The sequence below is a fragment of the Lampetra planeri genome, chromosome 61, assembly GCF_965212315.1.
Source record: "Lampetra planeri chromosome 61, kcLamPlan1.2.h2, whole genome shotgun sequence".
NCBI lineage: Eukaryota > Metazoa > Chordata > Hyperoartia > Petromyzontiformes > Petromyzontidae > Lampetra > Lampetra planeri.
The window spans coordinates 509,814-537,363 of record NC_136167.1 but is presented as its reverse complement, the minus strand read 5'-3'; the positions used below and the strand labels follow the sequence as shown (position 1 = coordinate 537,363).

General features: G+C 54.7%; 2 protein-coding genes across 3 annotated transcripts in view; one reads left to right on the top strand and one right to left on the bottom strand.

Annotated features, from left to right (window-relative positions):
- Positions 1 to 25,567, top strand: part of LOC144736579 (neurogenic locus notch homolog protein 1-like) — a 112,048-nt gene extending 86,481 nt beyond the window's left edge. For both annotated transcript variants that reach the window (XM_078619143.1, XM_078619142.1), the window contains exons 24-39: positions 487 to 744; positions 1,133 to 1,245; positions 1,850 to 2,019; positions 2,912 to 3,089; positions 3,942 to 4,180; positions 4,861 to 5,265; positions 6,553 to 6,701; positions 7,431 to 7,659; positions 8,981 to 9,071; positions 9,315 to 9,489; positions 11,193 to 11,380; positions 12,630 to 12,815; positions 13,555 to 13,702; positions 14,150 to 14,247; positions 15,117 to 15,579; positions 16,606 to 25,567. In XM_078619143.1, the coding sequence (XP_078475269.1) occupies positions 487 to 744; positions 1,133 to 1,245; positions 1,850 to 2,019; positions 2,912 to 3,089; positions 3,942 to 4,180; positions 4,861 to 5,265; positions 6,553 to 6,701; positions 7,431 to 7,659; positions 8,981 to 9,071; positions 9,315 to 9,489; positions 11,193 to 11,380; positions 12,630 to 12,815; positions 13,555 to 13,702; positions 14,150 to 14,247; positions 15,117 to 15,579; positions 16,606 to 17,933 (4,418 nt within the window). In that variant the 3' untranslated portion in view covers positions 17,934 to 25,567. The remainder of the gene's footprint in view (positions 1 to 486; positions 745 to 1,132; positions 1,246 to 1,849; positions 2,020 to 2,911; positions 3,090 to 3,941; positions 4,181 to 4,860; positions 5,266 to 6,552; positions 6,702 to 7,430; positions 7,660 to 8,980; positions 9,072 to 9,314; positions 9,490 to 11,192; positions 11,381 to 12,629; positions 12,816 to 13,554; positions 13,703 to 14,149; positions 14,248 to 15,116; positions 15,580 to 16,605) is intronic.
- Positions 21,628 to 27,550, bottom strand: part of PPP1R10 (protein phosphatase 1 regulatory subunit 10) — a 25,972-nt gene continuing 20,049 nt past the window's right edge. The window contains exon 8 of the mRNA XM_078619087.1: positions 21,628 to 21,657. Coding sequence (XP_078475213.1) covers positions 21,628 to 21,657 — 30 coding nt within the window. The remainder of the gene's footprint in view (positions 21,658 to 27,550) is intronic.

Sequence of the window (27,550 nt, the reverse complement as noted above, 5' to 3'; positions counted from 1 at the left end):
GGCGGTGACATCCCCGCGTACCTTGTGCCAGGCCCAGGTGAACTTTGAGGCCGCGTGAAGTGTCGAAGGTTAGCTGGCCAGGAGGTCACGGGACAGACGCAGGTGCCGTGGTGGCTAGGAGATGTTAACTCCCTCGCCTGGTATGCAGGAGGTTGTGGGTTCGATCCCGACCCTGACGCCTGCTGTATATTTGGAGTTTACATGTCTCTCTCTCAAAGCATTTGTCCGCTAAAAATGTTCCACTTGAAGATAAGCCACTTGGTTTCGCTATCGTTTGTGATAGCCAGAAGTTTAGCAACTTGATGCGTTTCATCCGCCCGGCGCTCCTCTCGTTGTTGCGAGCGTCGCTGAACTCCGCCTTTCGTCGTTGCTGGAGCAGCGTCCCTCACGAGCCTCCTCCGCAGAGGACCGGCCTGGACGCGGCCGGCACCGGTCACCGCACGCGGCCGCCCGTAACGTCCCCTCTCCCTCCTCCCCTCCCCCAAGGCGTGCGTTGCGAGATCAACCGCAACGACTGCCTGCCGAGCGTGGACCCGGTGACGCTGGAGCCTCGCTGCTTCAACGGCGGCTCGTGCGAGGACCGCGTCGGGGGCTACGCGTGCTCGTGTGCGCCGGGCTTCGTGGGCGAGCGTTGCGAGGGCGACGTCAACGAGTGCCTCTCCAACCCGTGCCAGCCACCCGGCACTCTGGACTGCGTGCAGCTCGTCAACGACTACAAGTGCCGCTGCAGGCCCGGCTATTCCGGTGAGTCGCGTGCCAGCTGATCCGGCGTGGTGGATCCAAGTCCCGGGCGAAGCCGGGTAGTACAGCTAGTATAATAATAAAAAATTTAAATTGAAATGTGCGGCTTTGAAATGATTGCTCGTGCCACTGCCGGGCCCCCAGGTATTTTCAGGTAGATTACGCGTGTGGATGCGTGCCAGCGGATCCGACAACCGAAATATTTTTTTTGGCGCAGCTCGTAAGCCGAATTTTTTTTTGTTTAATTGATTTTCCAATGGGAATGCGCCTTTAAAATTACGTCGCTTCACCAATTGCGCGCGGTGAGAGGAGAGTGGGGGTGCGGGGGTCTTTGTTGATCTCCGCTCCGCTGGGGGGCATCGCTTGAATCGCGTGTGCCACTTGTGCGCAGGGCGTCACTGCGAGAACATCGTGGACACGTGCCAGTCCCAGCCGTGCAAGAACGGCGGCGCGTGCATGGTCACCATCAACACGCCCCACGGCTTCATCTGCAAGTGTCCGCAGGTGAGAGACGCCCCTACAAATATTTACACGTAGATAGTCGCATATAGGACTTTCACAGAGAGCCATAGACTCGCACAGAGACCCGTAGACTCGCACAGAGACCCGTAGACTCGCACAGAGACACGTAGACTCGCACAGAGACACGTAGACTCGCACAGAGACACGTAGACTCGCACAGAGACCCGTAGACTCGCAAAGAGACACGTAGACTCGCAAAGAGACCCGTAGACTCGCACAGAGACCCGTAGACTTGCACAGAGACCCGTAGACTTGCACAGAGACCCGTAGACTCGCAAAGAGACCCGTAGACTCACACAGAGACCCGTAGACTTGCACAGAGACCCGTAGACTCGCAAAGAGACACGTAGACTCGCACAGAGACCCGTAGACTCGCACAGAGACCCGTAGACTCGCACAGAGACCCGTAGACTCGCACAGAGACCCGTAGACTCGCACAGAGACCCGTAGACTCGCACAGAGACCCGTAGACTCGCACAGAGACCCGTAGACTCGCACAGAGACCCGTAGACTCGCACAGAGACCCATAGACTCTCACAGAGACCCGTGGACTCGCACGGACTCACGCGTGCACCTCTGCCCGCAGGGTTACCACGGCTACACGTGCGAGAACAGCTCCTACACCTGCGGCAACCTCACCTGCCTCAACGGGGGCTTCTGCGTCCAGGGCCCCGTCCTGGGGGCCCACTGCTTCTGCCCCGCCAAGCACACGGGGCCCGAGTGCCAGTTCCCCGCCGACTCGCCCTGCCTCAACAAGTGAGTCCCCGCGGTCTTTTACCCCCTCCGGCGTTTCGAGACGACGCAGAGGTCGCAAACGGGTTTTGATTCCTTACTCGTACCCGTACCCGGCCGCACCAGGGTCGCAAATGGGTAGCCGTACCCGTCCGTACCCTACCCGTACCCGGTCGGGTATCGGGTAGGGTACGGGTATCGGGTACCTGATTGCAACCTCTGGGATGAAGCCATGTTGCAGGCGCGGGTGGGTTGATTCTAGGAACTTGAATTGTGAGAAGAGACAAGACGTTGGGAAATGAGTGACAAACGGTGACTCACCAGTGACTCACGGCCTACCCGTACCCGGCCTCACCAGGGTCGCAAACGGGTACCCGTACCCGGCCGGGTACCGGTAGCCGGGTATCAGGTAGGGTACGGGTATCGGGTACCCGGTTGCGACCTCTGAGACGACGTCACGGGGGTTTTTTTAGGGTTCTTTGGCGGCTGCATTAAAAAAAATGCTCCCGCTCGGACGACTGTAAGCCCGCTCCGTCGAGCTGTCGTTGGCGATTTCGCCAGGGGGGGGGGGGGGTGGTAGGGTCGCTTCTGGATAAAGAGCGACGTAGCTCCCGGGGCTTTACACCCGGTAAAAAAAATAAAAAAAATAAAAATGAAAAAGAAACACTTCCACGTAAATAGTTGTAACCATAGATTTGAAGCTTTTGTGACTGCAATGATTCATACTCTTAGTTCTTTCGGTAAAGTCACTAGGAAAAAAAAAAATGAAATTAAAATTAATTTAAATTTCATTTTTTAATTCAAATTAATTTTAATTTCATTTTTTTTTTACCTACGTGACTTTACCGAAAGAACTAAGAGTATAGTTTTAACCGTCGCGCCACCCTGCGTTGCCCCCCCCCCCCACTTCCCGCAGGCCGTGCTACAACGGCGGGGCGTGCGAGCCGCACGACGCCAAGCCATTCTTTCGCTGCCGCTGCCCGCAGCGCTTCAACGGCCTGCGCTGCCACTTCCTGGACCCGGGCTTCTCGGGGGGCGTCGGGCAGGACGTGACGCCGCCGCCCACCTCCGTGCTGGAGGAGAGCTGCACGCAGGTGACAACCCTCGACTCCCCTCCTCCTCCGCCGCCAATTACACATTCACCCGTCCCACACACCCCCCCCCCCCCCGCCGCTCTGAAGGTGCTCAGCCCGGGATGCGTTGCTGCTGGTCGGCTGGCAGCCCGGCAACCCTCCGCACCTCCCTGCCCTCTGTCCCTCTGCCTTGCTCACTTTCGAGTGAGCAACTTCTTTTTGACAAAGGTCCCTCCCACTGATTGTAGGGCCCTTCCACTGGTCACAGGTCCTACTCGGTGCTCGTAAGCCCCTCCCACTTTGTAGGCCCCTCCCACTGCTCGTAGGCCCCTCCCACCGACTATAGGCTCCTCCCACTGCTCATAGGCCCATCCCACTCCTCGTAGGCCCCTCCCACCACCCGTAGGTCCCTCCCACTGGCCACAGGCTCCACTGACTGCTCGTAAGCCCCTCCCACTGGTAGGCCCCTCCCACCGCCCTTAGGCTTCTCCCACTACTTGGAAGCCACTCCCACTGCTCTGAGTCTCTCTCACTACTCACAAGCCCCTCCCACTGCTCGTAGGCCCCACCCACTTCTGCCACTGACCCCTTGCATGTGTGTGTGTGTGTCTGCGCGTGTGTGTGTGTGTCTGCGTGTGTGTATCTGCGTGTGTGTGTGTGTCTGCGCGTGTGTGTGTGTGTCTGCGCGTGTGTGTGTGTGTATCTGCGTGTGTGTGTGTGTATCTGCGCGTGTGTGTGTGTGTGTGTGTCTGCGCGTGTGTGTGTGTGTGTGTGTCTGCGCGTGTGTGTGTGTGTATCTGCGCGTGTGTGTGTGTGTATCTGCGCGTGTGTGTGTGCGTGTGTGTGTGCGCGTCGCTTCATCCCCTTTCCCAGGCCGAGTGCCGCAGCAAGGCGGGCGACCGCTACTGCGACCTCGAGTGCAACGTCCACGCGTGCGGCTGGGACGGCGGCGACTGCTCGCTCAACTTCGACGACCCGTGGCGCAACTGCACGAGCTCGCTGCAGTGCTGGCGCTACTTTGGCGACGGGAAGTGCGACGAGCAGTGCGCGGGCGCCGAGTGCCTCTACGACGACTTCGACTGCAAGGAGAAGAAGACCGCCAAGCAGTGCAAGTGAGTGCGGGGCAGGCAGGCGGGCGGGCGGGCAGGCGACCACTGCGGGCGGGCGGGCGACATTGTGGGCGACATTGCGGGCGACATTGTGGGCGACATTGCGGGTGTGCGGGCGGGCAGGCAAGCAACGCTGCGGGCGGACAACACTGCGGGTGGGCGACACTGCGGATGGGTGACACTGTGGATGGGCGACACTGCGGGCGGGTGACACTGCGGGTGGGCGAGCAAGCGGTGCAACGGCAGAGTTCCAGGGTTCGGGGGCGGCTTTAGAAAAATCGGTTCCCGGTTATCGGTGAAGCAGCCTTGGATCGGTTTTACCGATTACCCATGTGTCCCACTGTGTGTCTCTCACCGTGTGTCTCTCACCGTGTGTCTCTCACCGTGTGTCTCTCACCGTGTGTCTCTCACCGTGTGTCTCTCACCGTGTATCTCTCAGTGTGTCTCACCGTGTCTCTCACCGTGTCTCTCACCGTGTGTCTCACCGTGTGTCTCTCCGTGTGTCTCACCGCGTCTCTCACTGTGTGTCTCACCGTGTGTCTCACCGTGTGTCTCACCGTGTGTGTCTCACCGTGTGTCTCACCGCGTGTCTCTCACCGCGTGTCTCTCACCGTGTGTCTCACCGTGTGTCTCACCGTGTGTCTCACCGTGTCCCCCCCCCCCCCCCCGCAACCTCTCCGCAGCCCGCTCTACGACCAGTACTGCCGCGACCACTTCTCCGACAAGCACTGCGACCAGGGCTGCAACACGGAGGAGTGCGGCTGGGACGGCGGGGACTGCGTGATCGCCACTCCGCCGCGCCTGGCTCGCGACTCCCTCGTTCTCGTCGTGCTCCTGCCGCCCGAGCACATCTTGAACGACTCGGTCAACTTCCTGCGCCGCCTGGGCTCCATCCTCCACACGGGCGTGCGCTTCAAGCGCGACGCCACCGGCGCCGAGATGATCTTCCCCTACTACGAGGAGTACGGCGGCGTCGGCGGTGGAGGAGGAGGAGGAGGAGGAGCGGCGGCGGCGGCGCTGAGGAGGGCGGTGAGGTCGCTCGTGGTGCTGCCGAGGTCTGTCCGGGAGATCGACCGTGAAGTGTTGGGGTACGTACACACACACGCACGCACACACATGCACACGCACACACACACACACGCAACAAACACACACACGCACACATGCACACACACGCACGCGCACACACGCACACACGCACAATCGCGGGGAGCGGTGGTGCAGCGGTTAGCACGCAGCGCTACGAACCAGGCGACTCGACTTCGATTCGCGCTCGGCACCAACACCAAAGTGACCATGATTTGAACCGGGCCTTCCCTAGGTCGACTCAGCATTAAATGAGTACCTGGTGCAGTGTGTAAACATCGCCACTGGGGAGACAAAGGCAGCCGGGCGTGGTTCTGGCCACCCACCCCCTCGTGCGCCGTGCCGGCCTTCATAGGTGCTAGCTAACAGCACTTGCCCCTACAGTCTAAAAATAATAATAAATAATAGAAATAAAATAATTAAATTAATTTATTTCAAGAGTATGAATCCTTGCAGTCATGAAAGCTTCAAATCTAGAATCTACAGGCAGTGTTGAGTCTATGGTGCAGTGTTGAGTCTATGGTGCAGTGTTGAGTCTATGGTGCAGTGTTGAGTCTATGGGTAGTGTTGAGTCTATGGGCAGTGTTGAGTCTTTGGGTAGTGTTAGTCTATGGGTAGTGTTAGTCTATGGGCAGTGTTGAGTCTATGGGCAGTGTCGAGTCTATGGGTAGTGTTGAGTCTATGGGTAGTGTTGAGTCTATGGGTAGTGTTGAGTCTATGGGTAGTGTTGCGTCTATGGGTAGTGTTGAGTCTTTGGGTAGTGTTAGTCTATGGGTAGTGTTGTGTCTATGGGAAGTGTTGAGTCTATGGGCAGTGTTGAGTCTATGGGCAGTGTCGAGTCTATGGGTAGTGTCGAGTCTATGGGTAGTGTCGAGTCTATGGGTAGTGTTGAGTCTATGGGCAGTGTTGAGTCTATGGGCAGTGTTGAGTCTATGGGCAGTGTTGAGTCTATGGGCAGTGTTGAGTCTATGGGTAGTGTTGAGTCTATGGGCAGTGTTGAGTCTATGGGCAGTGTTGAGTCTATGGGCAGTGTTGAGTCTATGGGCAGTGTTGAGTCTATGGGCAGTGTTGAGTCTATGGGCAGTGTTGAGTCTATGGGCAGTGTTGAGTCTATGGGCAGTGTTGAGTCTATGGGCAGTGTTGAGTCTATGGGCAGTGCTGAGTCTATGGGTAGTCTTAGTCTACGGGCAGTATATATGTTGAAATTCTTCCGCACCATACGTGCTAATCGGAGGTGCGGGAAATCCTTCCTCCCCCGTGTCGCCCTCCTCCCTCCCTCCCTCCCGCAGGTCCATCGTGCACCTGGAGATCGACAACCGCTTCTGCATGAAGCCCAACGAGGAGTGCTTCTCAAGCTCGGCGGACGCGGCGGCGTACCTGGCGGCGCAGGCCGTGCACCACTCGCTCGACTTCCCCTACCCCCTGCAGACGGTCGAAAGTACGGAGAGGCGGGGGGGGGGTGCGGGGGTTCTCAGCTGAACTAGTTTTGATTTTACTCTTTTAGATCTTTGCCAGGCAATGGTCCCGCTGAGTTCGCGTAGCTCTTTCTCAGACGCGAACTGGCCATCGCAAATCGTTGAGAGGGGGACACGCCAACTCCAAATATACAGCAGCGGGCGTCGGGGTTGGGATCGAACCCACGACCTCCTGCATACCAGGCGAGGGAGTTAACATCTCTTCCATCGCGGCGCCCCAATGGTTTATTGCCACCGCGCTGACCTCTTTCACCAGCATTACCGCATTGTCAGGATTATAAGGAGCACTCGTTTTTCTCCCAGCGTCTGTATATCTTTCTAGATTTGAAGCTTTCGTGACTGCAAGGATTCATATTCTTAGGTTTTTTCGGTAAAGTCACGTAGGTAAAACATTTTAATTAATTAAAGTAAAATAAAAATATAAATCACGACGTTTCGGAGTAAAAAAAAATTTAATTTTTTTTTACCATCTGTATTTCGTAACTTTATATATTACACCCCGCTTTTCCGGGACATAGAACGCTCTAAATTTTTACTTATTTTTATTAAAAACGACGTAAGTTCAGCTCGTGTTTTTGGCTCCAATTAAAAGAAAAATCTCATCGGCACCATTAACCAGGAGCGGCCGCCGGGCTCGAACCGCCAACACTCACAAGCTGTCTCCGCCTCTCCCCCCCCCCGTCCTCCCCCAGTACTGAACGAGCGCCCAGACCCCGGCTTCAACCCGCTCTACGCCGTGGGCATGGCCGTGGCCGCTTTGGCCGTGCTCGTCATCGGCATGGGGGTGCTCATCAAGGGCAAGCGGCGGCGGGAGCACGGCACGCTGTGGTTCCCCGAGGGGCTCGTGCTCACCTCCAAGGAGGGCGGCTCGGGCACCAAGAAGCGGAGAGAGCCTGTCGGGCAGGACGCGCTGGGCCTCAAGTGAGTCGGTCCCCTCGTCATCGCTTCCCGGTTCTTGGCCTCGGATCGGGTTTGGCGATTCCAGATTACCCGCGTGTCTCCCCCGCGTGTCTCCCCCGCGTGTCTCCCCCGCGTGTCTCCCCCGCGTGTCTCCCCCGCGTGTCTCCCCCGCGTGTCTCCCCCGCGTGTCTCCCTCGCGTGTCTCCCCCGCGTGTCTCCCCCGTGTGTCTCCCCCACGTGTCCCTCACATCCCTCGTGTCTCCCCCGTGTGTCTCCCCCGTGTGTCTCCCCCGTGTGTCTCCCCCGTGTGTCTCCCCCACGTGTCCCTCACATCCCTCGTGTCTCCCCCGTGTGTCTCCCCCGTGTGTCTCCCCCACGTGTCTCCCCCGTGTGTCTCCCCCACGTGTCTCCCCCATGTCACTGCGGTTCCCCCCCCACGTGTCCCCGCCTGTCCCCGCGTGTCCCCCGTGTGTGTCTCCATTTTTATTTTACCAGGTAAGGCCACACTCCGGAGCCTATGTAGCTCTCTTTCAGAAGCGACCCTGGCCGCAAACGATAGGCTCAACATGTTGAAAATTATAGCAGCCAAATACCCTAAACACGCGTCAATTCTAAATGCAGAGGGAAAAACTGAAGGACCCAGAGAAAAATTATTTCCACCACGGGGAAAGATAGAGAGAGAGAACATGCCAACTCCAAATAGACAGCAGCAGGCGTCAGGGTCGAGATCTAACCCAACACGACCTCCTGTACGACAGGCGAGGTGGTTAACATCTCCTAGCCACCATGGCATTAGGGGCTGGGATTGAACCCACGACCTCCTGTGTACCAGGCGAGGTGGTTAACATCTCCTAGCCACCGTGGCATTAGGGGCTGGGATTGAACCCACGACCTCCTGTGTACCAGGCGAGGTGGTTAACATCTCCTAGCCACCGTGGCATTAGGGGCTGGGATTGAACCCACGACCTCCTGTGTACCAGGCGAGGTGGTTAACATCTCCTAGCCACCGTGGCATTAGGGGCTGGGATTGAACCCACGACCTCCTGTGTACCAGGCGAGGTGGTTAACATCTCCTAGCCACCGTGGCATTCGGATCCAGGATGGAACCCACGACCTCCTGTGTACCAGGCGAGGTGGTTAACATCCCCTAGCCACCGTGGCGAGATGTTAACCGCCTGGGTACGTCACGTGAAATCTCTCCCGACTGACTGGAGATAAATAGAGGTGGCAGCAGTGGGGGGGGTGGGTCACTCCACGTCGGCACGGCGACGGGGCCTTGTTGTTGTTGTTGTTTGCGAGCGCCTCTCCTTGACCTCCCCCGATGCCCCGCCCCCCCCAACAGACACCTGAAGCACGCGGAGGGGCTGATGGACGACAATCAGAACGAGCACTGGCTGAGCGACGACGGCATTCCGCCGAGCAAGCGTCTCCACGTGAGTGCACAGGGGCGGCTGCCGCTGGGGGTGCCCCCCCCCACACACAATCGTTGCCCCCCCCCCCCCACCCCCTACCTACTCACTCCTCTAAACTAAAATTAATTTTTTTACTAAACATTGTGCTTTAGCAGGGTAAGGCCCCCCCCCAACGCTGAGCTATGTAGATCTTTTTCAGAAGCGACTCGAACGATGGCTCAAAGAAGTGACTCGTCGTCATCATCATCTCTGTCTTTGCCGCAGGCCGAGGAGCAGGCCATGCTGGCCGGGGGGCCCCGCGTGGCCGACCCCGTCGACCCGAGGCCCTGGACCCTGCAGCACCTGGAGGCGGCCGACATCCGCATGCCGCCCGCGCTCGCCCTCACGCCGCAGGGCGACCTCGACTCGGACTGCATGGACGTGAACGTGCGAGGGCCCGGTACGCGGGGACTGGGCGGGGGGCACCGGGGGGGGGCACGTGACTGGTGGTGTGTGGTGTGTGGTGGTGGTGTGTGGTGGGTGGTGGTGGTGGGTAATGGTGGTGGGTGGTGGTGGTGGGTGGTGGTGGTGGTGGTGGTGGTGGTGTGTGGTGGGTGGTGTGTGGTGTGTGGTGGGTGGTGGTGGTGTGTGGTGGATGGTGGTGGTGGGTAATGATGGAGGGTGGTGAAGGGTGGTGGGTGGTGGTGTGTGGTGGTGGTGGTGTGTGGTGGGTGGTGGGTGGTGGTGGTGGGTAATGATGGAGGGTGGTGAATAGTGGTGGGTGGTGGGTAATGATGGAGAGTGGTGATGGAGGGTGGCGGTGAAAACGAATGTGAACTTCTTTTGCACCGTACGTAGCCAACCGTACGTATGGTGGTAACAGTGCTGCTGCTGTGGTGGTGGTGGTGGTGCTAATGGTGGTTGGTTGGTAGTGCTGGCTCCGCTACAAACCCAGGCGACCCAAGTTCGATTCCCCGCTCACGGGCAAACACCAGGGACGATTATTTGAATCAATCCTGGGCCTCACCTAGGTCGACTCGGCCTCAAATGAGTACCTGGCATAAGGGGGTAAATATCACCACTAGGGAGAGAAAGGCGGCCGGGCGTGGTGCTGGCCACCCAACCCCCCCTCGTGTGCCGTGCCGGCCTTCGTAGGTGCTACTCGCTAACAGCACTTGCCCCAACAGTCTGTTAAAGGCTACGCGGGGGATCTTTGTCTTTGGTAGCGCTGGCTGTAGCGGTGGTTGCAGTTATGTCCATGATCACGACGACGATCATTTAATTTTAATTAATTGCAACTTCGTTTGACGCGCGCGGGGGGCTTCCCCAACCAATATTACTCATAATAAAGGTTTTTGGGTTCGATCCCGGAAGTATGAATGTCTACTCGACAGACCTGTTCTTCACCTGAAGGCGGCTACTTGCGTTGTGGCCGAAGCATCGTGAGAATTATTTTATTATGTTTTATTTTTATTATTTTATTCATTTCTTTCTACGTGACTTTACCAAAAGAACCAAGAAGATGAATCCCTGCAGTCACGAAAGATTTAAATCGAAACTTAAATTCTAACTTAGCATATAAGAGAAATATGAATGTGTCGTTAAACCCGCCACCACCCGACACAGCCGGGCAGTGAGATTTGTCACGTGAACAGAGCGTGCCATGTGGTTGCTCCTTCAGCCCACCGTTGTGTTGGAGAGTAAGTCCACAATTTCCGTACAAACCTTACTGATAGGCTGTTCACCATTGGTAAATGCTTACCCCGAGCTCTCATACTCCGATGGTGCATTGTCTTTGAGTTTGTCCGCCTTTTGGCGTCATCTGGTACAACACCATGTGAGATTAGGCTCTAAGGAAAGCTGTCTCGGGTGTGGACCAATCAACGTCAAGGACAGTGCATACATTATCAGAGTTGTGTTTTTTGTTTGCATTACGACTGCAGGTAATTGTGGTCAATGCAAACATGACTCCTCGTTAAAAAAGGTGTCAGTTTTGTTGCCAGATAAAAGGGTAAAAAAACAATTATCATAATTGGCTGTTGTCGAACGGTGGCGCGTTAATGACACTCACTTGCTCGACCTCACCCACAAACCCTCATCACGAATGACAACCTTGACGTCATGTCCCTAACCACGCCCCCCCCCCCCCACGCTCTGCAACAGACGGATTCACGCCGCTCATGCTGGCGTCATTCAGGGGCGGGGGCCTGGATTCTGGCGCTCCAGACGAGGACGAGCAGTCCCTGCTGCTCCTGCAGCAGCAGCAGCAACAGCAGCAGCAGCAGCGCTACGACGAACCGGTGGAAGAGGGCGGCGCATCAGCCAGCGTCATCACCGACCTCATCTTCCAGGTAAGCAAGCGGCTCAATCGGTCGGGGGTCAACCAATCGGATCGCTCGCCCCGTCGAGGTGGGACCCTCAGAGGTAGCTCGGATGGTGAGATGCTGGATGCCAACCACGGGGATTACGCCGGTGGTGGTGGGGTTTCTCTCGTGCAGCGAGTTGATGGTCAGGTGAGTTTGTTTTTGGTGAGCACGTGGCACCTTGTCGTGGGGCAAGTCTGCCACCCAGCGCGTAGCCACAGAGACCCACCGGCCAACAACAACAACCAGGACCATTATGAGACCTCCTTTGCCAGTAGCAAGATATAGTAATAGGTTTTTACCCTTCTATCTGGCAACAGAACTGACACCTTTATGCAAGGGATCATGTTTGCATTAACCACAACACTTGCGGTCAAAATGTCTTTGAGTTGTGCGCCTTTAGGCGTCATCTGGTCCAACACCATGTGAGACTGGGCTCTAACAAAAGCTGTCTCCGGTGTGGACCAATCAATTTCAAGGACAATGCATACATTATCAGAGTTGTCTTTTCGTTTGCATTTTGACCGCAAGTGTTGTGGTTAATGCAAACATGATCCCTCGTATAAAGGTGTCAGTTTTGTTGCCAGATAAAAGGGTAAAAACCTATTACTATAAAACCAGGACCCTGAACCCCTCCGCCCCACTCCACGTCCCTCCCCTCGGAGCTTCTCCAATGTCTTCCAATGTTTCTTCTCGCTCCACGATCCTCTGCTCCATCCCACGTCTTCCAATGTTCCCCCTTTTCGCTCCACGATCCTCTCCTCCATCCCACGTCTTCCAATGTTCCCCCTTCTCGCTCCACGATCCTCTGCTCCATCCCACGTCTACCTCCCAATGTTTCTTCTCGCTCCACGATCCTCTGCTCCATCCCACGTCTACCAATGTTCCCTCTTCTCGCTCCACAATCCTCTCCTCCATCCCACGTCTTGCAATGTTTCTCCTTCTCGCTCCACGATCCTCTGCTCCATCCCACGTCTTCCTCCCAATGTTTCTTCTCGCTCCACGATCCTCTGCTCCATCCCACGTTTTCCAATGTTTCTCCTTCTCGCTCCACAATCCTCTGCTCCATCCCACGTTTTCCAATGTTTCTCCTTCTCGCTCCACGATCCTCTGCTCCATCCCACGTCTTCCTCCCCTGCTGTCCCCCCTCTCTCTCCCCTTCGCAGCAACTCCTCCTTTTCTCTCCCTCCTCCTCCTCACCTCCTCCTCACCTCCTCACCACCTTCCTCCTGCGCAGGGCGCGTCGCTGCAGGCCCAGACGGACCGCACGGGGGAGACGGCGCTGCACCTGGCCGCTCGCTACGCACGCGCCGATGCCGCCAAGCGTCTCCTCGACGCCGGCGCTGACGCCAACATCCCGGACAACATGGGGCGCACGCCGCTGCACGCCGCCGTCGCCGCCGACGCGCAGGGAGTGTTCCAGGTGAGCTGCGCGCGGGTTCGAGACCCCGTCGTGGGCTGCGGTGGCTAGATGTTGACTACGTCGCCTGGTGTACAGGAGGTCGTGGGTTCGAGCCCGACCCTGACGCCTGCTGCTGTATATTTGGAGTTTGTGCGTCTCTCATCATCATCATCACGGTGGCTAGGAGATGTTGACTACCTCGCCTGGTGTACAGAAAGTCGTGGGTTCGAGCCCGACCCTGACGCCTGCTGCTGTGTATTTGGAGTTTGTGCGTCTCTCATCATCATCACGGTGGCTAGGAGATGTTAACTACCTCGCCTGGTGTACAGGAGGTCGTGGGTTCGATCCTGACCCTGACGCCTGCTGCTGTATATTTGGTGGTGTGGTTTTATCTCCGGGTCCTCCGGTTTTTCCCTCCACACTTAGAATAGAGATCACGCGTTTCAAGTAATTGGCTGCTGTAAATTTCCACACGACGATGATGATGATAAGCCACTTGATCGAGCTATCATTTGTGATGGCGAGGTCGCTTCCGAAAAGAGCTCCATAGTTCAGTGGGCCTGACCTGATAAAATAAAAATTAAAAAAATTATTAAACAAAAAATGTTTCTTTTATTTTTCAGTTTTTTTTTTTCCGCCATGAAAGCTTCATCCCAGAATGTCCTCCTCCTCCGCGTCACACGACTTGCACCGCATCTTGCGCTCCAACCTCACCCCCCCGTGACCTTCCCCGTGACCCCCTCCCTCCCGCCCACGGTAGATCCTGATCCGCAACCGGGCGACGGACCTGGACGCGCGCATGCAGGACGGCACGACCGCCATGGTGTTGGCAGCGCGTCTCGCCGTCGAGGGCATGGTGGAGGAGCTGGTGAACAGCCACGCCGACGTCAACGCCGTCGATGACCACGGTACAAACGCTCGCATCGGACGCACGGACATTCCGACTGCTGTGGGGCCTCCTTTCCAGTATCGGATACACTGAGATACACTGTCAAATACACTGTGAGATTCACTATCAGATTCACTATCAGATACACTGAGAGATTCACGGAGAGATTAACTATCGGATTCACTATCGGATTCACTATCAGATTCACTATCAGATTCACTATCAGATTCACTATCAAAGACACTATCAGATCCACTATCAGATTCACTATCAGATACACTGAGAGATCCACAATCAGATTCACTATCAAAGACACTATCAGATCCACTATCAGATACACTGAGAGATCCACAATCAGATACATTATCAGATACACTATCGGATACGCTATCAGATTCACTATGAGTGCCATACTCCTTGCTCACCCCACACCCCGCCCGTCCCCGTTTGCTGTGCGCTCCGGCAGGCAAGTCGGCGCTGCACTGGGCCGCAGCCGTCAACAACGTGGAGGCGACGCTCATCCTGCTCAAGAACGGCGCGAACAAGGACATGCAGGACTGCAAGGTGAGTCGCCTCACCCCCCCCCCACCCACCACCCCCCGGCTCTCGCAAATGATAGGTCAACAAAGTGGCTCATCGTCATCATCATCGTCGCGTGGAAATGTATACCAGCAGCAAGATGCTCTGAACGCATGACGTTGATTCTAAATGTGGAGGTGAAAAACCGGAGGAGCCGGAGAAAAATCCACGCGATCACGGGGAGAGAGAGACACACAAACTCCAAATATACAGCAGCAGGCATCATCAGGGTGGGGATCGAACCCACGACCTCCTGCATACCAGGCGAGGTAGTCAACATCTCCTAGCCACCGTGATAATGATGAGAGAGAGAGACACGCAAACTCCAAATATACAGCAGCAGGTGTCTTCAGGGTTGGGATCGAACCCACGACCTCCTGTACACCAGGCGAGGTAGTTAACATCTCCTAACCACCATGATGATGATGAGAGAGAGAGAGACACGCAAACTCCAAATATACAGCAGCAGGCGTCGGGGTCTGAATCGAACCCACGACCTCCTGTACACCAGGCGAGGTAGTCAACATCTCCTAGCCACCGTGATAATGATGAGAGAGACACAAACTCCAAATATACAGCAGCAGGCGTCAGGGTCGGGATCAAACCCACGACCTCCTGCGCACCAGGCGAGGTAGTTAACATCTCCTAGCCACCGTGATGATGATGAGAGAGAGACACGCAAACTCCAAATATACAGCAGCAGGCGTCAGGGTCGAGATCTAACCCACGACCTCCTGTACACCAGGCGAAGTGGTTAACATCTCCTGGCCACTGTGGCATTAAGGGCTGGGATTGAACCCACGACCTCCTGCGCACCAGGCGAGGTAGTCAACATCTCGGCTATCGCCCCGCAGGAGGAGACGCCCCTCTTCCTGGCGGCGCGGGAGGGCAGCTTCGAGGCGGCGCGTCTCCTGCTGGAGCACCACGCCAACCGCGAGATCACCGACCACCTGGACCGGCTGCCTCGCGACATCGCCCAGGAGCGGCACCACCACGACATCGTCCGCCTGCTCGACGACTTCACCGGCGCGGCCGCCGCCGCCGCGGCCGCCGCGGCCGCCCACATGCGCAGCCCGGGCCTCATGGTCGGGCCCGGCCAGGGCCCGCTCGGTTCGCCGTCTTCGGCGGCGGCGCAGATGTGCGGCGGGGGCGGGGCGGCCATGGGCATGGCCATGGGAATGGGCCTCGGCTTCCTGCCCATGAAGCAGCAGATGCAGCAGCAGCAGCAGACGCCGCAGGGGAAGAAGGCACGGAGGCCGAGCAGCAGCAAAGGGGGGACGCCCGGCGGCAAGGACGGCAAGGGCAAGAAGCTGAAAGGTATAACGGCGGTGGTGGTGGTGGTGGTGACGGTGGTGAGGTTTAGTGATCGTGGCGGCGGTGGTTTTGGTGGTTTTGATGGTGGTTTTGGTGATGGTGGTGGTGGGGTGTAGTGATCATGGTGGCGGTGGTTTTGGTGGTTTTGATGGTGGTTTTGGTGATGGTGGTGGTGGGGTTTAGTGATCGTGGTGGCGGTGGTTTTGGTGGTGGTGATGGTGGTTTTGGTTTTGGTGGTGATGGTGGTTTTGGTGGTGATGGTGGTTTTGGTGGTGGTGGTGGTTTTGGTGGTGGTGTTAACGGAGGGGCAGAGGGGCAACGCTCACAACAACGAGCAGTGTCGCCAGGGCGGCTAAAACACAGCAAGTTGGCACAGGTGGTGCATCGGCCAGTCGTCTCAGTCGGTCAACCGATGGCACCTGGGTCTGTCCCGTGACCTCCTGCCAGCGGGCATTCGACACTTCACGTGGCCTCCAAGTGCGCGTAGCCCAGCACAAGCGCCGTGGTGACGTCAACCGTCTCCTAGTGGCGAATGATGGTTGTTGTCTATGGCGACCAGTTGTAGTGGTGGGTGTGGTAGTGATGGCGGTTGTGGTGGTGGTGGTGGTGGTGGTGGTGATGGCGGTTGTGGTGGTGGTGATGGCGGTTGTGGTGGTGGTGGTGGTGGTGGTGGTGTTCTCTGGTCTGACACTGGTCGTGAGGCTTCGCCATGAAGAAGGCTGCCGATGTCAATCAGTTTCAAAGACGATGCACCACATGTTAGTATCAGAGGCCACGTTTGTGTTTGCATGTTCAACACAAGGACTGTGCGTGTGGGTTCCTTGCAAAAGGTTTCTATTTGGCGTGTGAACATCTCAACGGCTGTTTTATTGCCTAAAAGGGTAAAAAAAACACCTATTATTCTATTTTCAGTCTTTGACATTCGGCACAAAAAATGGGTCCCATTTCAGAGCCACATCCACGACACTCCACTCCACTCCACTCACCGCTCCCCCCACCCCCCCCTCCCGCTCCCTCTCCGCCCGGCAGGGAAACCGGACGGCAAATCGCGCCCGCTGGTCTCTCTGGACGGCGTGCTGAGCCCTCCCCTCGAGTCGCTCGAGTCCCCCGCCGCCTCCTACTCGTCGGACAACATGTCGCCCCCGCTGCTCACGCCGCCAGCCCTGCTGCACTCCTCGCCGCAGCAGCAGCAGCAGCTGCACGGCGCCGGCACCATCCTCCTGGCGGACGGCGGAGCCGGCGCGTCGCTCTACGACGGCCCGCGTCTCTCGCACCCACCGCTCGGCCACCACCTCCACCTGCAGCACCAGCAGCAGCAGCAGCAGCAGCTGTTGCTGCAGGGCGCCGCAGCGGGGTACGACGGCATGGCGGGCGTGGGTGGCGGCGATTGGTTGAGCACCGTGCCTTCGATCGCCATGCAGCAGCAGCAGCAGCAGCACCTGCAGCATCACCACCTGCAGCAGCAGCAACAGCAGCAGCAGCACATGTTTGCGCAGGCGACGGTCATTCCTGGTATGGCCGCGCGATCCGCTCCGAGCCTGCAGCGCATGCGTTCCATTCCCGGCACCGGTATCGCCATGATGCCTTGCCAGCAGGTCGGTCTGCAGCAACAGCAGCAACAGCAGCAACAGCAGCAGCAGCAGCAGCTGCAACAGCAGCAACAGCAGCAACAGCAGCAGCACCTCCAGCCGGTGGTGCAGCAGCAGCACCAGATTCAGCTGCAGCACCAGATGCACATGCACCAGCGGCAGCTGCAGTCAATGCAGCAGCAGCAACAGCAGCTGCAGCAGCAGATGGTGGCGCAGCAGCACCACCTGCAGGTGCTGCAGCGGCAACACAGCAGCCTGAGCACCGGCGGCAGCAACGGCGGCAGCAACGGCGGCAACATCGGCGGTAACATTGGCGCCGGCGGTAACTTCTGCAAGACGGAGCCCAGCCTCATGCAACCGCATATGGGGCCCGATGCGGTCCTGTCGGCGGTACCGGGGGCGGCCGGCGTTGGCACCGGCGGTGTTGGCACCGGCGGCGGTGGATCGATGGTGGACAAGTACCCAACTCCGCCGTCCCAGCACAGCTACGGGGGATCTCCGCACGACGCCGGCATCGGAGGTGGCTCCGGCGCGACCGGCGGCAACGGCGGCAACGGCAACGCGGGAGGAGGAGGAGGAGGAGGTGGAGGTTTGGCGTCGGCGCTCGGTTTTGCCGATCTCGCCTACCTCACGCCGTCGCCGGACTCGCCGGAGGCGTGGTCGAGTTCCTCGCCCCGCTCAGCGTCCGATTGGTCGGAGGGGATCCAGAGCCCGCCCACCGAGCCAATGGGAATGGTAGGGGGGGCGGCCGCCGCCATCATGACCTAGCAGGGGGGGGAAAGGCCCCAACGCCCGGCACCTGTAGGTGGAGGGGGCGGTACAGGAAGTAGGTTGTTGTTGTGTGGAGGTGGGGGGGGTGTTAGGCCCGGCTGGGATGGTGACAGGGGTGGTGAGAAGGGGGGCCGCCTGCCATCATGACTTGCTGCTAGCCGGGAGGGAGTGCTCTGCTCTAAGAGGCTGTGGGCAGTACGGAAAGTAGGTTGGGGTTTTTTTTTTTTAGTATTTTCTCCACGCACCCATCTGTGCGGTGGGGTTTCCTCCCTGATGGGTGGCCCATCTTATCGTCTTGACCTAAACAACATCTGGCCAGTACGGAACATAGGCGGTGGATGATTATTACTACGGCTGCGTGCTCGAGTATAATGTTGGCCTTCTCTACGGTTGCCTACGCGCACGAAGCCGCCCCCCGCCCGCCCGCCTCCACAGCGGAATTCGCGGCACGAACATTCGCAGCGTCCTCCTGAGAAGAAGAGTCCTCGGGACTCTGCGAGGCTCTCATCCCCGGCGGAATAAAAGGACGTAATTTTTTTTTAAGCAACGTGTGATCGCCTACGCGACGTGACAAGGGTTCGCAAGCGACGGGAGAGTTCCTCGCAAGCTTTGACCCCAACCGCAACGCAACTCCTTGCCGATGGGCGGTCGACAACCTCTCCTGCCCCGTCCGTCACGGCAACCCTCGGTTGACATCTGGACCTCCGTCACGACACCCACCCCCCCCTCCCCCCGACCAACGTCGATCGGCCGTGGTCACTCCACTGCTGGATCAAGGGGCCCCAGGATGCGTGCTCTGTCCGCGCGCGTGCTAAATAACGAGATGGTTCCATAACCCGCGGCACGGTGTCGCGCGTACGTACGAACAAACGCGTTGACGCACGCCCCACCGCTGTGGTCTTAAGCTCCGATGTTGCCTTGCGGCAGTTTGGCCCAACGCCTTTCCACGGTGAGCGGTGGGGGGGGGGGGGTGAAAAAAAATAAAACCACATTCCCGTGGCGCCTCCTAAAACACTTTGTCTTAAGCAGCAAGCGGAGGAGAACTCCTGCGCTGAGGAATTAGATCGGCGAAGGCGCAGGCCTGCAAGTGCTTTGCCCTCGAGCCGCTGCTGGCAGGGAAAGCGCCGCCAGTTATGAGGGAGTTCTAAAGGGGGCGGGGGGGGTACCCCCCCTCATCTCTCGAGGGCGTTTTGGTAGCCTCTTTGTTGGCCAGGCAATGGGTGGGTGGGGTGGTGGGTTACCCGCACACCATCCCGTTGACCTGCCAAATCTAAACGATTCTTTAAAAATGTATTTTTTGTTATTTTTTTTAACCAGCTAAAGAAGGCCCCCCCCACTGAGCTCTCTACGTAGCTGTTTTACAGAAGCCGCCCTGGCCAAATGGGGAGCTCAACCAAGTGACCGATCGTCGTCATCATCGTCGTCGTGTGTAAATGTATTACAGCGGCCACGTACTCTGAACCCGCGTGATGTTGATTCTGAGAAAAAAAAAATCCACGTGACCACGGAGAGCGAAAGAGAGACACGCAAACTACAAATATACAGCAGCAGGCGTCAGGGTCGGGATCGAACTTGCGACCTCCTGCGTACCAGGCGAGGTAGTCAACATCTCCTAGCCACCGTGGCACAGTGAACCCATGCACACAGCCGGGTGGGCAGAGGCAGTGGCCATTGGCGGCAGGTGGTGGGAGATTTAAGAAACTAGGCACCGTTGTTGATTCAACTGCCCGGCCCAGACCCCGGAATCGAACCTGTGTTTTAAGTATACGCACGTGCACCGCTAATTACCGACGTCTTAGCTATACGAATTATGCAGTACGTGCAGTGTAATGTCTTAATGCCTCCTTATATGAACTCACGAAAACATTGGCGGTGTGCGTGTGCGTTGTCAAACATCGGGTTGCGATGCACGGACGCAATATATCTTTGTTGCTGTTTCGAAAACTTTTTGGGGGGGTGAAAACAGATTTGCTCAAACGTGACCCGATTGAAAACTTCACACTTTTTATTTTGATTTCTTTCTTCCAAGGGGTGTTTGACCACACTTTTGCTTCGTTTCTCAGTGCTGGTCTGCGAGATGGTCAGAGGGTTACGGGGTGGGGGGGGGGGCATAGATGCTGTGGGGTAGTACGGTCCAACAACGCATCGTTTGCGCCGACGGCATTTTAACGCAGCTGCCTTGCCAGTGGCAGCGCCGAACAAACAACAAGGACTCGCATTTGTCAATAACAACGGCTTCAAGATAAAGTTTACTTAAGAGTAGGCGACGTTTCAGGCACCACCGGGCCTTCTTAATGACTCATCACTGAAGAAGAGCCATTGCCCGAAACGTCGTCTGTTAATGTTCTTTTGAGGCCGCGCGGTGCCACTGGGGAAATGGTTTTGAGCGTTTTGTTGTACTTGAGAAGTCCTCTTAACCACGGCAATCGGTTCCACGAAAGCATCCGTGAAGCAATTTGCTCGTTAAGCGAGTCTAAGAAACGCACGTTCAAGGCTCAGTTCGTTCGGATGGCATCGAAAGTTTACCCGCCCCCCCCCCCCTCCTTTTTCACCCAAAAAAAACGTACTTTATAACATTTAAACGATGGATATTAATGCATAAAGACACTAACAGCATTGTAAACGCATGATATTAAAAGTAACGTCTGGTAAGCGAACACACACAGCTCTATGGAGACCTGTCATTAAGCGATAAGTCGTTAAGAGGGTTTCTCCTGTACTCTAAAACGCTCACACGGGCAACGTAATCTCATAAAGGCTAACTGGAATTTAATAAATTACCTTGTTTTTTTTAAAGAAATTGAAAAATCACGACTTTTAAAAAAAACGATCTATTTTTATAACTCAAAGCGAGCGTGGCTGGGCTGAGCCCTATAGACAAGCTTCCATGTACCCCGCTATATACACCTCCACACACACCTCCCCCCACCCCCCCCCATCTCATATCTTTAAATGAATTAAGTTGAAACATCTAATCTCGTTCAATGCTACGCAGTACAATGTTGCATATCCGCCTCGCTGGGGATTTGAGGTACAGGGACTACCGCTACTTACGAATGCGTTAGGTTCCAGAGGTCTGTTCGCAAGTCGATTTGTTCATAAGTCCAACTTTACTTTCGTCGATTCCAAACGTGTTGTACGGATTGTACACTAAACACGGGGGGATGGCTTTAAAAGTCGTATAATGTCCTGTAGATGCCACTGGTTCTTCACGTTCTGCAGATGTAGATGCCACTGGTTCTTCACTTTCTGCAGATGTAGATGCCACTGGTTCTTCACGTTCTGCAGATGTAGATGCCACTGGTTCTTCACGTTCTGCAGATGTAGATGCCACTGGTTCTTCACTTTCTGCAGATGTAGATGCCCCTGGTTCTTCACGTTCTGCAGATGTAGATGCCACTGGTTCTTCACGTTCTGCAGATGTAGATGCCACCACCGCCATCTATTGCACGGCGGTTAAACTCGCGACCCTCGGTCCAAACGGGCAACTGGACATACGGACCGGCTTTGTTCGTGTTTCCGAAAGTTAACGAGTCGAATGTTCGTAAGTGGAGGGAGTCCCTGTCTAAGCGGATGTGTAACCCGGTTGGATGTACGAACACATTTAGTAAAGTGGACAAGTCATTCGGTGACGTTGCTGCTGCTGCTGCTACTGCCCCGGAGCGCAAGCAATGAGCGCGGTTAACAATTGTCACTTCTTTTTAACGCCGCTGAGTGCGGCCTTAAAAGACAACAGCGATCCACTTAGCACATCCTTAGACACAAGAGGCGACGTTTCGAACGGTGTACCTTGTCCGTGGCTCAAGGAATCGACATTGTCACCCCCCCCTCGGAGGGAGGGCGGCTATCCGATCGGGGTGGATACGCGACGTTGTTCCGTACCAGCAGGCTCCGCCGCTGGGGGTTTACTTTTTTACGTCCATCTTTCACATCGGCAAGAGCCGGAATTTTAGTTTTTGTAACTTGTTCATTCCGGATTTTATTTTTATCGTTTGTTAAAAAAAATTTTAGCTTTTTTTTTTAATATAAATCACGCTCACCAGGCACTCTTCAATGATATTATTTATAATCTATTTAAAAAAGTGATGGGTTCTTTTTGTTTTAACCGACTTGGTGTTAAGGTTTATATTACACTGTTTTCGTTTCACGTTATAGCACACACGATACACAACCCCTTAAGTTTCCACGTCGTAGATTTTAGTTCACTGCCCTCGTTTTTTTATAAATAATTTATACCGCGTGTGTGTGTTTTTTATACTGTCGGTTCGTCTAGCCAGTTGAGCTTTGTAGCGACAAAATGTGACTTAATATTTCCGATAGTACGGTCGGCTAGAGTGTACAATACGTTTTAAAGACATTATTTACAATGACGTGAGGTTGGGAGGGGGATCATGTCTGAGGTTCAAAGTTCATTATTAAGTATAGCCCTGTGAGCCATTCGGCTCTTGAATCGGGTGCAACCGCAACAAACAAAAACATGAACAAGAAAACATCTTAAAGTGACTGAGTGCAAACAGAAAATCCAAGAAAAGACAGCAAAATATTGCAGAAAAAATCACCGTACACCAACCCTGTGCAAATATCCCAGTGGGATGCAAGTCCAGAGGGGGGGGGGGAGGAGGGCCCCCCCCCCCTCCCCGTGTGTTTGGCATGTTACCATGTGCGTACGTCTAATGATGAACTCACGGTCACAGGATTTGCCTTTGATGAAATCTCGAATTGGAACGCCGTCGGAAGTCGAGGTGCACGCCACGCCATTTGCTCGACGGCCTTTCGTGTTGTCATCATTAAGTTTGTTATTATTTGACGTTTTTAAATGCCGGTGATCGTCGTACACATGGAGATGCGAAACACGGAGCTTGAAAGTTTGGGCCGCTAAGTTGGGGAGGGGGGGGGGGAGGTCTGCTCAACGTTGGCACGCAGCCGTTTGCCGGGACACTTCCATGCCAGAATCCCAACGCGGTTGTCACTGCAACGTGGCAACGCCAGGCTTGACGGTGAAACCCTCGAATGTTTGGTGACATTGCAGTTGGGTCACTCGGTCTGTGTGTGCGCGCGCACACGGAACAAATTATATTGGCGGCGGTGCTGCTGCTGATGCTTTGGCAGGTGGTGCAAAAGCACAATTAACAAAACGAAAATCGCATCCGTCAATCAACGGCGGCCTGGAAAAAAAAACACTAAAATAAAAACAGGCTGTTTGCTCTTCACAGCGCATGCAGAGGTGGAGTGGATAAGAGTCGGAGGACGTCACTTTCCGCCACATGGGGGGACCAATTTAATTTCCCATGGCACAAAGCGCCGTCTCTCAAACGCTTCTCCGCTGGCTCTGTGACCTCTGTGTGCCCTGACGAAGGGCAGCCGCCCGAAACGTCGCCAATTATAAAACAATTTAAAATGTGTTTTTTCAGGCTCCCGGTGTTATCGGTTGAATGCGAGGGTTCGTGTGGTGCCACGTCTGTTCCGCGTATCAACGATTGCAGTGGTTAACACGACCCTCGCCAGGAGAAAAATGTTTTCAATACGGACAAAAAACAACGCGTCTTTTTTTTTCGTGATGGAATTTGTAGGATGAACGTTGAGAGTTAGAAGGGGGCACGGGGTGACCTCCTGGCTCCAATTGATTTCGTGGCCAATATCAGTGCATTATTGCGATACACGTTTGGGTACGACCTAAGCACGCTCTGCCCTCTTAGGTCGGTGTACGCCGGGTGTTTTTCTTACTGCTCCGTCTCATGTACTTGGTTATCGTGACGGTTCGCTCAAAACAAAAGGCGTTCGCTCTTGTCTTGAGTAACAGTGGCGTTGGTGTCACACGGTTTTTAAAAAAATACATACGCGGAACAACATCAAGAAACCATCCGCTACATTGCAAAACGAAACTGAATTTGTACACGATTATTATTATGATTTGTGCCATTGGTGCAAGACGTCCGGATTATGCCTTACGATGATGTTCATCGACCGTGTGCCAACCGCTGTAACCATCGTTGGGGATTGTTAATTTGCTTTTAATACCGTGGAGGTGATCGTTGTTTTTTTTTTAATGGCTAGGTTAACAGCCACTGCCAGCAATAGGCCTCTACTTGCAACCAAATCACCGAGTTGTGCCTGAACCTCAATAATCATGGAATTCACGGGAACACATCAACGTAGAACGCACCACACACCCTCCCTGCAGAACAGAAAGGCTTCCTGGGTAAATCATTACGATTTTACCAGCAACGCCAGTAGCCTGCATTGAACATTTAAATACCGTGGAGGTAATGAGGATGGCAGAGTGACGTGTTAATCTGGGCTGCTACACACAAATTAAATGACATCAAGGTAGGCCGATCCAAAGCAGCTTTGGCCATGTGATAAGTTTGGACCAATCGCGTGCAACTTGGGACTTTAAAGGTCCCCTGGGGGTTAACGGCGAGCAAGGAGCGTTGCAACTCATTTCCATTGGCAGCTGCGATTTAAAGTGATGGCAATTCCACATTCCTATGCTGGTTGGAGAGGACCAGTTTCTCCAGAGCTTGTTTTATGTGCGCGCGTGCGTGTGTGTCGAGCTACTTTAGCCCTCACCGTAGGTAGCCAACCGTGTGAAATCGGAGTTGCAGTGAGTCTGGGTCAGTGAGTCTATGGGTAATGTTGAGTGGGGCAGTGAGTCTATGGGGCGAGTCTATGGGGCAGTGAGTCTATGGGGCGAGTCTATGGGGCAGTGAGTCTATGGGTAATGTTGAGTGGGGCAGTGAGTCTATGGGTAATGTTGAGTGGGGCAGTGAGTCTATGGGGCGAGTCTATGGGGCAGTGAGTCTATGGGTAGTTTTGACTCAACTTTAGTGACTGCAGGAATTCATATTCCTTTGGTTATTTCGGTAAAGTCACGTAGAAAAAAAAATAATGTGAATAATACAAATGAAAACCACGACGTTTCGATCGCAACACAAGCGGTCGTCATCAGGAAAAGGGGGGGGGGGGGGTGATGACGGCTTGGTGTTGCGATCGAAACGTCGGTTTTTATTTTTTTCATTATTTTTTTTTATCTGCGTGACTTTACCGAAAGGACCAAATAAATAAATGGGTAGTGTTGAAACTATGGGCGGCAGCGTTCAGTGTGGGCAGTGTTGAGTATGGGTCGTGTTGACGTCATGTGCAGTGTTAATCTAATGGGCACGAGAGGTTTGTAGCTGCCAACGCTATAATCGGAGGTGTGGGGTGGGTGGACATCGACACCGACGTTTTTAAATTGAAGAATTTGCCTTAGGCTCGTAATAATTGTTACAAGGTAGACGGTCAATTAAGCCGTGTTCCGTGCCGAATTAAAAACAAAATCAGCTCCAAGCATAAAATGTTTTTTTTTTTAAGTGTGTATATATATAATACAAAGCATATAAAAACGTTAAAAAATAAGCATTTTTTTTACGATGTACTTTTCAAATATTTGCAGTTCTATTTTTGAGAGAAAAAAAAATGCAAAAAATTAATGCCAGTTGCCTTGGTGGGTTTGTTGTTTTGTTACCACGATGTTTGAGATGTAGAGTTAGTTTTGTTATCGTTTTCTAACACTGTTAGACCGTGTACGCTTGCAACTTGCCTCCTGTACAACGAGCTTGCTTTATTAATAAAGTGATCAGTTAACACGAGCCTCTCCCACGCAGTCAATCGTCCTCACCTCACCATCAACATCCACTGCTGGATCACACAGCCATCCCGATTCGTCAAGATGAAGCAAGTTCCTCCCCATGAGCACAGCGCCAAAGCCAGTATTGTTGGTGGAAATGCCACATTATTATGACAGGGGAAAGACCATCCGTGGGAAAACCACTTCTTTACCGATTCAAAGTGTTACCCATTTTATCTGTATGCAAGTTGAACTTCTTTTTGCACCGTACGTAAGCCAACCACTGTGCTAATCGGAGGTGACGGGGAGAAGATAAGCTCTTCAATCTGGATGGAGATTTTACTGGTAGGAACCTCCTGGTTACACCAGCCCACAGGAGATTAGTGTCCGTCCGTCCAGCACTTATGATTGCAAGTTGTTGCGAGTCAGTGACTGCTTGTGTTAAAATATGGTGCTGTATTTATGGGACAGTGCGTTTATAATATAATTTTATGTAGATATCCACATTTATTTAATATTTTTCTTCTGCAGTTTTGATTGAAAATTCAATATTTGATATCTCAAAAACCTGATGTGATAGACAAAAACTGTTGCCAGATTTGGAATCGGCACCCCAAAATTACATTAAAGCCGTTGGAATACCTTATGCCAGAAAGAGTGTGTTGACCAGTGTGATCGGAGTCGGTGTCCCCCAGTTCACCCTGCACTGCCATGGTCGCGGGTGGGCGACAAATCCACCCGAGTTGCCCTGCACGCCAGCCGACTTGGCCACTCCAATTATTCGGTGCCGCGTCCTCTCGTGCTCAGCAAAGCGATCGCACGGGGGGGGGGGGGGCAGCGGGGGGGGGGGGGGGGGGGCAGCGGTGACACTTCGTGCCCAGAGGTCGCAACCGGGTACCCGATACCCGGCTACCCGTACCCGATACCCTGGTGCGGCCGGGTACGGGTAGGCCGTGAGTCACTGGCGAATAGCCGTTTGTCACTCATTTCAGGTAGGGTACGGGTAGGGAATGGGAACCCGTACCTGGCCGGGTACGGGTTCCCATTTGCGACCCTGGTGCGGCCGGGTACGGGTAAGGAATCAAAACCCGTTTGCGACCTCTGTTCGTGCCTCACCAACGACAAAGAGGCCTGGGTTAGATTCCACCACCCCCGCCAAACTCTGGTTCCTGTCTCTGTGGAGCGTCTCTGTATTTCTGTCCATCCCCCCCAGACCCCCCCCCCCCTCCTGTTCTGCTACAGAGTTTTTCCTCCAGGTTCTCCAATTCTCTCAAGGGTTTAAAAATAAAAACAGCAGCAGCAACCGCCAGGTATTGGCCAACCTATTCCCAGGTATTGAACGACACCGTGACCTTTCAATTATCACACGCTCGCACACGCTTGCTCGGAGGACCCTCAACACTAGTCCTTGAGACTCCGCAAGGCTTTCGCGGGTGGACAAGCGTAGACTTAGTCATGCGATGCTTGGGGGAAACCCCGCACCATCACAATATCACACAAGCAACACACCAAAAATCGCCAATTCCAACTCAAACTATTTATTTTATCTTAACTCCAGCACAAACAAAAAAAGACAGAAATCAACATATCAAAATCAAAATTTGTGTTTAGACTGCAGAAATCTGATGAGCTAAAGCCATTTTTTCCAGATGTCCAGTTACATAAAAAAAATTAACCCGGAATTAAACGACACCACAGGTGGAGCGGCCCATCGGGGACATCCACAGCAACACCACACCTCTGTCCCTGTCGTTATTGTCGTCAAGTTCACTTCACCGCGAGACTTTCCCAGGGAGTGTCCAGCCGAGTTTCCACGAGGAGCGAGCGACGCTGCTGCTGCGGCTGCCATCCCCAAAATCAATTAATTTGCAGTGCGATTTTTTTCTACAACATTTTGGGGGAGGCAGGCAGCGGGGGGGGGGGGGGGGTTATTGGCCGATAAGCACTTACATAGTCCACGTTGGGGGGGGGGGGGGGGACAGCTACAGGAGGAATCCGGAGTAAC